At 44.6% G+C, this 10,219-nt stretch overlaps 1 protein-coding gene across 3 annotated transcripts in view; it reads left to right on the top strand.

The window, feature by feature from the left end:
- Window positions 1–3,475: 3,475 nt before the first annotated feature.
- The window catches only part of bmp7b (bone morphogenetic protein 7b), a 23,455-nt gene continuing 16,711 nt past the window's right edge, over window positions 3,476–10,219 (top strand). For 2 of the 3 annotated variants that reach the window (XM_019891345.1, XM_019891344.1), the window contains exon 1: window positions 3,477–4,120. In XM_019891345.1, coding sequence (XP_019746904.1) covers window positions 3,721–4,120 — 400 coding nt within the window. In that variant the 5' untranslated portion in view covers window positions 3,477–3,720. Of the gene's footprint in view, window positions 4,121–10,219 lie in introns of all 3 variants that reach the window. The other variant, XM_019891346.1, reaches the window with a different exon arrangement.

Here is a 10,219-nt window from a genome sequence, read left to right as displayed (position 1 = left end):
ATCCACCTCCCTCAGTCCACAGGTCTTCAAAGGACTGCCGCCCGCAGCTCTCTATGGCACCATATGAAATAAATATTAATCTTGCCTCTGATTGCGTGCTTCAAGGTTATCTGCTGGGAGCAATACATGAATGGACAGCGCATCATCAGTTTTTTTTTTTTTTTTTTTTTGTGAACCACTTTTCAAGCATGTTTTGGCTACACCACTTAAAATTATATCAAGAACAACAATGCTCCAGCTCATCGAGGTCACGTCATCAGGGAAAGGCGATTGGAGGCTGGAGTACCTCAAATGGAATGGCCTGCACTTTCTCCAGACCTGAATCCTATTGAAAACCTGTGCGATCAGCCGAGTCGCAGTGTAGAGGATTGTAACTCTGCACTCCAGAACCTCAATGACCTGAAGGCTGTCCTTCCAAGAATAGTGGGAAGCCATGCCTCAGCAGACAAAAAGTCGACGTGTGAACAGCATGAGACGTCGTTGTCAAATGGTAATTGATGCTCAAGGGCACATAACGCGTTATCGAGACATTATTGTTGGGGAAGCATTAGGACTGATTCATTTAAAGGAGTTAACTGTAAACCAGATGGTGTGCCGGTCAGAGCACAGGTACGAAGAGACAGGATTCGAGGGCTGTTTCAATATCCCTTACTCGAGATCTTACAGTGAATACAAGTAATACAAACAATAGAGGGGATGTTGGTTGAGACGATTGTGAGCGTTGATGAGGAGGGCTGAGGAGGGATGAGTAGGAATGAAGGGGATGAATGAGTTGACTGTATTTTGGGCTGAACTTGCTGTTGGTTAAGTGAACTGGGTCACTGCTTTATTAAATAAGTTTTACTGACATCTGATCGTCGCTATATACCGTAAATCAGGGTGTAGTGTAGTGTTCTGTTGGCATTTCCTTGAGCGTAGCTCCATCTAGTGGATGTATTGCAGATTGCGTCTTATAATGCGGTTCGTCCAATACAGGTATATGAAAAAAATTACAAAATAGGCCATTCATTGAAAGTGCGCCTCATAATCCAGTGCACCTTTTAGTGTGGAAAATACGGTATTATGCAAGCGTGTGTGTGTGTGTGTGTGTGTGTGTGTGTGTGTGTGTGTGTGTGTGTGTGTGTGCATTATCTGTGCAGGTTACTTTTTCTACAAAACCAAATTGTGGTGTCTTATTGATACCTAAAAAAAACATTACATTCATAAATAACAATGTAGCGTTTGCTAGTAGAATATGCAAGTGACAATTTGATATGATTTATGACAAATCGTTGAAAATAAAAAGCCAACTAAGTGAATACAGATTGGTAAAACGCTCACAGATGAAGCTGCTTGTCGAGTGAACATGTGTACAACATCCAGCCAGCAGCCTCTCGTATCTCGACAACACTATGCGGATAAATAGTGAGATAACATGAGTTCTGTGAGTAAAATGATGACTGGCTGAAAATAAACGTGTCTGTTGTCAATTTGTGTCCTGTCTTGCAAGGTAGTGTCTGCCCACAACCCAAAAGATAATTTGTGACAGAGCAGACTCCAGTCTGTAACGCAGCTGCACGCAGTGTTTTGAGGGTTGTTGATAGAAGCTTCAAACGCAGTTTCCTCTGCTTGTCTGCTTTCTGTCCCCCTGTCAAGGACCTCTCAGTGAGGCTCACTCAGTCTCGCCTGAGCCTTGTGCCCACTGTTTACTGTGAATGTCACCAGGCTTGGTGAGTCGCAAACAAAGGGAGGTCTGTTCTTTTTGTCCCATCCATGGTTGTCATCTCCTGGCTTGGCAAAAACTAAGCCAAAGACTGGTGGGGGTAGTTAGAGGTTTGACCTCAACAAGCCAACATGAAAAGAGAAGGAACACAGGAACAAATGAAAATGACTGTACCAAGGATGAAAATTATACCAAGACCCTTTGGGTACTGTCTACTCTGTAAACATCTGGAGCCATTACGAGGTACAGGATAAAACTGGTAGCGGCAGTGCTCCACTTTCATCCGGGCTGGGGTGGGGGTAGTGGTGGTGGGGGCAATGGGTGGCCAAGGCTGTGTCAGGGGATCTGCAAAACAAAAACTTGGAGACTTGGAAACACGTTATCAACTATCAACATCCATTTTTATACTGAATAAAATAAAAAATTTGAAAAAGCTCCCCTTCCAACTTAAAAAATGTTTGGGAATGGGTATGGATAATTTAATGTTCAAACTTTTTAGTTAGTAGACACACTATGGGGGGATACAGTATAGGCAAGACTTGCCATGAGCCCGCGGGCCACACTTTCAGTAGCCCTTTGATTGCCCCCGCCCTTGCCCTTTTTTTTCTTTTCTTTTTTTTTTTACAAACTCATAATATTCTTCAGAAAATCCAGGAAAACATTCATTATACTATCCCTACGGAGAATGTGGGTAAATGTTGAAAAAATATTCCTGGAAAAATCTGAAAATACCCAAAAGTTAATTGCCTGGCCTGACACCTTGAGGAGTTCAAGCATATTTCAGGAGCGTGTGTGTCGCTCCCACACCCCTAGTTCACCCAATGAAAACTGGTCCACTACTTCTAAGCAACTATATCAAGCAAAATGAAGAACAAGTTGCAGACTTTCAGCTATTTTCAATATTGACCCTAAAAGGAGAAGCTAATCATTTCTTGGGGACGACAAACAGACGCATTTGAGGTGGTGCATGGGAAGGTGAGTCAAGTGGACAGGACTCGAAGACCCTCTCTGCTCGCCCCCTCTGTTTACAATCATGGCTAAAGCTGTTTGGCAGCCTCGCTTGCTTTGCGATTGAAGTTCTAATTTTATTGTCATAAAAATCTTCTGGCGAGCTGCGGCCTTAAAGCGTCTAAAGAGGAGCCTTTGAAACTCCATTCTCTCATGTTCGAAGAGTTCAGTCCTGCAGCAGCCATCTGAAATACATTCAAGTGTGTCAGTGAGAAGAGAACTCACGAGAGGGTCAGCGGCGCTGCTTAAAAGTTTGGTGTTTAAGAGGTGCTGGGGCACTGGGGGCAGATGGAGCATGGAAGCAGCTGCCAAACATCTGCAACCCTCCTTTGTAATCTGTGGCTGTTCACCACTGCCTTTGTCACAAACGTCCTGCCACAGCAGAGCAGAAAGTGTGGAGTATGGTCAAAAATGCATTTGGGTCCAAAACGCAAGCTATTTGGCGCAATAAAAATCGGCATATCCCCCAAAAGACCCAATTAAGATATGGAATCATAACAAAATCCCCCGAATTATTCAAAACAGACTCTTTTCCATTCGCAATTGTAACGAGTGAAGGGAAAAAAAGCAATATCGACATCGTCAGTCATGACCGTTCGCACCGAAGTGCAATGCATGAACAAAATATTGTGTGAAACGGTGCTGCGCGTACAAACACAAACCCGCCGTCTTCATTCAAGCTGCCACCCTCTTTATCTCTTTCCCCTGCTCCTCCCATCACAGCTGTCTGCAGAAGTTGTTCTCCCCTGGTGAAAGCCGCCAGCTTCCACTGTGCACTTGTAGTCAGCAGCACACAAGTGTCGCAAGCAAACAGGCGACAGAGGACCACGCGCTCCGCCTGATAAAAACGCCATTCAAAGGACGAAGTCGAAGTTGCTGATCCATTCGGGAGAATTTCCCTCATCATGAGGGCAGCTGATTCAGGACATTGAACACGGTTGCTAATTGTGCAAAATACTGTTTTGGAGCTTTTGGCGGCAGAGAGACTTTTACGCACGGCGTCGTTTGCTATGGCATCCCTTTTGGAAAGACGCGCACCAGTTTTGCTCTTAATTTGGAGTTTCTGCGTCGTGGCCGACACGAGTTTTACAAACTTTTCCGTGGACAACGAATTCCACTCCAGCTTCATTCACCGCCGGCTGAGAAGCCAGGAGCGCCGGGAGATACAGCGGGAGATCCTCTCCATCCTGGGGCTGCCGCACCGGCCGCGACCGCACCTCCACGGCAAGCACAACTCTGCCCCCATGTTCATGTTGGACCTGTACAACGCCATGTCCACGGAGGTGGACGACGACAGGTACTCCTATCCATACAAGCCCATCTTCACCACGCAGGCACCTCCCATCGCCGGCCTGCAAGACAACAACTTCCTGAATGATGCAGACATGGTCATGAGCTTTGTCAATATAGGTAGGATGTCTTCGTCTCATATAACAGCCTTTTGGTTTGTTCCCTTCGGAAGTGTTACATGGGAAAATCAATTCCATTCATGCTGAATAATTCACATTTTAGTGATGGCAAGCCAAGAGGCCACTAACTTGTGTCATTTCAAATTCCACAAACACAAGTAATGACCTGCAAGTCTGCATATGCAGCTCGTCATAAATCACCAGCTTGACAGATCACTTTCCTCATGCTACCTTCAAACATGTTATTGTGTGGTGTGCACTGGAGGAAAACTGCCACACAATGCGATTTGCAAGCTTCTCTGTTCAACAGCTCTGCAGGAGCTCGAGGCCAGGTGCTGGCACTTGGAAGTTTGAGCAGGTTGCTGCGTTATCTAAAGAATGAGAGTGCCACCAGCACAATGGATCAAAGTGCAGTGGGTGTTCCCTTCCAACTGCGATTCAGAGGCGCCCCTGTGAGTACCCTGGCTGCTGAACAATGGCATTCAGCTATGAGCCATGCTCGATGAAGTCAGTTGCAATTGGTCATTCAAAGAGGCCATTTGCAAAGTGGATGTGTTTCTATTGATTTAAGACTTGTGTGCAAAGTAAAAAATGTGTCAATATAAACTTGTTGAAGGGCATACAGTTCACAGAGTTGCACTTTTACACTCCTGGTAAGATCATTGTCGGAGCATCTTGGCAGGAGAGAGGGAGGTGACACTGGCTCCTCCACTGCACTGTATAATTACAGTGGGAGCTGCTGCATTGTGACTATTTTCGACAGGCTGCAACACAGATGGATTTGACCACAGAGACTCCCAAAGTCAAAAGGCCTCGCTAAGCGTGCGGCTAAGGTTGAATGCATCAAGGGGACAGGGAAGAAGGGAGCGTTTGAGACAGATGAGAGAGGCACTCGATTGCGAGATGCATCAGCAACAATGGCCATCGTTCACATTCGATTACAAGTCATATATTCAAAGGTTAAGCAGCAAATGTTTCTCTGAACTTCTGAAACCCCCTGACGATGATGTGTGTTTTTTTTTTTTTGAGGCATGAATTCTGTGCTCCCGTATGTGCTGCATCTGCTAACAGAGTTCTGTTGCCTCTTGTGATAGCATCAGTTTCCTGGCATCTTGATTAGAAGCAGCAGGTACACTTTGTTTCTTTGCCTTCATATGAGCGTCAGGCAGAATCAGATGGATTGTCCATTTCCTCTTCAAATTCCTTTCTTTCCACATTTGCTCATTGTGGTTTTTATTTTTATTTAGGTCGCCTGAGAGTAGAATGAGTGTGGTTTTTCGTTAAAAACAGTCCCTGGGCTCTCTGGAAGTCTCCAGCGCCTCTTTGCCAAGGTGCATTAGCCTACTATTTCCTGAAAAGCCTATTTTAACGCATTGCTTTATACAGTACTATTAGTGTTCGTCTAATTACACCGCCGATACCAGCGAAAGTGTATTTGTGTAATTACGGTAAGCCAAAAACATATTCCACACAATTCTCGTTGTTTCCCCCTTATCATTTTTTCATTGTCGCCCCGAGGAGCTGGAATTCTTTCGAGTCAGCTCGCGTGAGAGGCCAGCTTGGGTCGGTGCGGGCTTTGGGACAGACCCCCCATCCAGGGACGTCCTCTCGCTGAGTCACCTCCGTTTGAAAGGCCAGCTGTGTAAATGGCTTACAGCATACGTTTAGAATGCACAGCAATATGCACGCAGCCTGGGCCACCCAAACACGTCGCGCATGTTGTGCCTGGGGCAAAAAGAGGGCACTTTAGTAACCAAACCTTTGCTGCACCACACACTGACATCTTATAAAAGTGTCGACTCATTTCATCAATTCATATCTCATTATAACAGAAACTGTCAAGAATGATGTCCTAATTAAAAAAAAAAAAAAAAATTGGACCTAGAACCTTGACCCAGGGTCAACAGATGGATCCAGCTCACGATCAAAACCCATTCTTCCTTTCGTACCTATCCGTTCATCTGTAATGGCTTTGTGTTTAATGTGGCAGTCTATGGTAGCATTAACGCTCAGCCGCAATGAATTAAGTATGTCATAAGCATTTCCTCGATAACAAATTACAACTTGCAGTGCTTTTGGCCAGTGCTGCTGAGACGGTGCGCCGTAGTTCATTTACTTGTGGTCTGGTTAAGCTTATTCTGACTCAGCTCGGATTTTGAATGCTGAACATTTCCGTGCAGGGTTACAGTTAAGTAGTCTGACTTTGGCATTGTTTTTCTTTGCATCCTGGATGACTGACACAGAAGCAACAGTTACAGGTACTGTGTCATGTAGCCCTTTTTCTGTAACACAGAATGTTTAGAAATGTGTGTGACAGTGCCGTGGTATGTTTCTGTGTTTGGTATCTCAGACAAAGAAAGCCGCGAGTGTGTCTGCACTCTCAGTGGGTGATTTGTTTTTCAGAACAGGCCTTTTCAAAAGTAACAGTTTGTCATCATGATGGATCATGTCATCACACAACAATAACAAAAAGTTTGTTTTTGTTATTAACATTTTGTCTATCCCAGACTAGTTACTGTGCATGCATTTTTGTAATGACTTGCTTGGGTCAGCGGTGTCCTTCATTATTCTGATTATGATGCTGAGTATTATTATCCTGCAGGAGATATGCACAATTCGCCTCAAACTGTACATTTTGCATTGTGAAATGAATGCTGGTCAATATATCGTGGCCGTAAGTTCTCGTTATGTTTTTATATGTGTGTGGCTTTGCAGTCGTATGTTTCTGTGTTTGGGATCTAAGACAAAGAAAGCAGCTAGTGTGTCTGCACTCTCAGTGGGTGATTTGTTTTTCAGAACAAGCCTTTTCAAAAAGTAATAGTTTGTCATCATCATGGATCATTTCATCACGCAACAGCAGGAACAAGGGGTATTTCTGTGTTGTGCTGTTGTAATCAGTGCCAGATGTGATATATTTAGCCAAAAATGACTACAATGAAAAAAAAAAAAAACTTACATGCTCTTTCGCTTCTTGCGCCGTGACAGAGAGGAAGTGTGTAACTTCGGCTCACCAGGTAATTAGTTTCTGCGTTACCTTGGTGACCTGACAGGGCACCACCTGGCCCTGCACCATACCACCTCATCACTCCCTTCGGAGTTTGCGCTTGGATGTCTGCCAGTTATTCCTGCAGCATGAAACTGTCGGAAGAGCCATGCAGGAAAATTCTCAACTCGTACATTTGGTGAGATCTCGTCGAGGTTTTGGGCCTCGGTGTTGTGTCACCAGCTCTTAGGGCTGCACGCTCCAATCATACCAGAAGCATGTATTCATCCATTCTCTTCCCACCTATGTGCCTATTTCTCCTTGCATTCCTCCACAGTGGGCTGCACGTGGAGCAGAGGTTAATATAGATGTTTCCCACTGTCTGCACACCAGAGCAGCTGTGCAGAGAAACTTGATATTTTCGGAATCCCTCATCGCAACCTCCTCCATTATGTCTGGCCCTGTCTCAGATTCATCCTGCATGCAAGATCCTGCGACACCCACGAATGTCCCTTGTTTCCTTCCTGCGCCAACAGTATTGATGTATCAGCACCGGTTCAGCTAGCTAACAGAGAGTCCCCGATGGGTTTCGCCACATCTCGTCTCCAAGCACCAGCTCCGGCCCTCACCTCCTGAGGTTTAATCCTCAGACATAAAACATTTCAACACTTTCTTTTGTGTGTTTTTCCACTCCCCGCCTCTTTCTTGCACACATCCACACACTTTCTCTGAACCCCAAGCACACACACACACACACACACACACACACACACACAAATGATTTCTCACTCTCCATCCATCCATGCATCCATCCAACCATTTTCTGATCCGCTTATCTTCACAAGGGTCGCGGATGTGCTGGAGCCTTTCCCAGCTGTCGTCGGGCAGTAGGCGGGCTACACCCTGAACTGGTTGCTAGCCAATCAGAGTTCTCACTTTCCCACTCTCATAAATACACATATTGTCTATGTCCTCCAACTTTCTGGCTCTGGTTCAACTCTGAGTTGCTTCTCCAAATTTACGCAGAATAAACAAGCAAGCACCGAAAGCCCGTCATTCCACAGTGAATGCATCCTGCTATTGACAGCATTAGTTGCCTTCCTCGGTTCATGAAATCACTCGTGGACCTCCCCAAATGAAACTAAAAGTAAACACCTTTGTGTATAGTGTGGACTTGGAAAGAAACATGCTTGCACTTTTCAGATGCCCAAAAGGAATGTGCTTGGAGCTAATTAGTGTTATTCAGGGCATGTTTTACTGCCTTGTGAAGAGTGGGGAGTGAGCAAAGGCAATGGAATGTTACAGTTGGTAGAGATAGCCGTGCCTTCCTGTCAGGCCATTCCTTTTAATGCACGCCATGATTTGATGTATTATATGTTGGGCTGGTGGATAAATCAATACCAGAAACAATGAAAAATAATCTTGCATCTCCAGCGGCTGCCAAAACAGTTCCAGGAAACGTTCTGCTCTGGATCTGATTCACCTGCTGAACCCAGGAGTCCAAAATGACATCTGGGAGTATGCAGCAACTTCTACGCACTCTTGGCGCTGCTCTGGCACTCGCTGGGAGAAGCACTTGGTGGGTGGGACTTCACAACAGGGCAAGGTGTCCAAAAGCCCAGATGCGTGAAGTAGTGGGTGTTCCAAATTTGCTGGCCAGAGCTCATTCATTGCCAGCAATGTCAGGCTCATTTTGATTTTATTGCTGTCCTACAGTGCCCATTTTGCAAAAAAATAAGTTACAAATAAAAACAATATTTTTGAAAAGGTGCACAAGAAAATGCAGTGCACCCGTTTTGCTGCTTTTCTTTCATCTGGGTTACTATGGCCTTGTCTTATCAGTGACTAGCAGTATATCAAACTCCCCCGCACTTTGATGACTGCCAAGCAAAAACTGATTGAGCAGCTCTTCCTAGGCGGCACTAGGGATCAGGTGGGGTGGAAAAGCAAGGCGTAATATCAGAATAGCATTGCGTTCCTTCAAAGCAAATCAGGCACTTTTTTTATCCTCTTTTCTTGTGGGAACAGAATGTGCTTTTGAACTGATGTGTTTGTGCATAATAAAACACTATTTCAGAGCCACTTTCCCCGACCAGTCACCAGTATTGTGTGATGCTAACTGAACATTGCCTCAGCGGAAGCCCTATAATACCGACCAGACTCTGCAGGCCAGATCAAAGCACATAAAAGCAGCAGTGAATGTTTTTAATGGTATGACGAGGAAATATGACATCCGTTGCCTATAGAAACGGAAGCCTATTTGTGTGTGTGTGTGTTATATATGATAAAGTCATGTGGGTTGTTTCTCTGCCAAGCCTGCAGACAGTGGACATCTGGTTGTGTTGGGAGTTTTGGCATACTTGTAACCCAATAATAAAAGTGGTGAACCTACTTGTACAAAATTATGATTAATTGCCTTTTTCAAAATACACACACACACACACACACACACACACACACACACACACACACACACACACACACACACGTGCGTGCGCGAGTGTAGTCTAATGGATGATTTGGTTTCAATAACCTTTCAACCAAAAGAAAAGACAAAAATCTATTTGTTATAATTAAGAAAGATGCCACATTTGACCGTTGTGTCAATCTCAAGTATTGTTGTTGTTAACACAACAAATTGATCCAAATAAACTAACTATATGCTCTACACTCAGAAAATCACAGTGGGGGACTTGGAGTATTTCAAAATGTTGTTTGATGTATCCCATTGGGAAACGTGAATCATTCAATGCATGAAAAGGACTGGGAAATGGTCATGATGTTGCTTGTGAATGTGAAAGTCCATAATAAGAGACAGGAAGGAAGGCTGAGGTGGTTGTGGTTGCTGAGACCGCAAAATGAAAGAGCATAAAACACATGCGCAAGAGGTCACTGATAGTGTAGTGGTTCACTTGCCTGACTTTCATGCAGGCAGTGTGCGTTCTTGACTGTGAAAGATGTGTGCCTTGTGATTTGTGTACAGGGCGCAGCCTGCCTTTCGCCTGAACTCAGCTTGCAACAACCCTGAGAGCTAGCATCAGATTCAGCAGTGCCAGTACAAAATGTGTTTTTTTTTTTTTTTTTTTTTTTTCTTGTTTGGGGGGAAAAAAATTACCA

The sequence above is a fragment of the Hippocampus comes genome, unplaced genomic scaffold, assembly GCF_001891065.2.
Source record: "Hippocampus comes isolate QL1 unplaced genomic scaffold, H_comes_QL1_v1.1 scaffold174, whole genome shotgun sequence".
Lineage (NCBI taxonomy): Eukaryota > Metazoa > Chordata > Actinopteri > Syngnathiformes > Syngnathidae > Hippocampus > Hippocampus comes.
The sequence above is the reverse complement of the archived record's forward strand: the minus strand, read 5'-3'. Positions and strand labels throughout refer to the sequence as shown.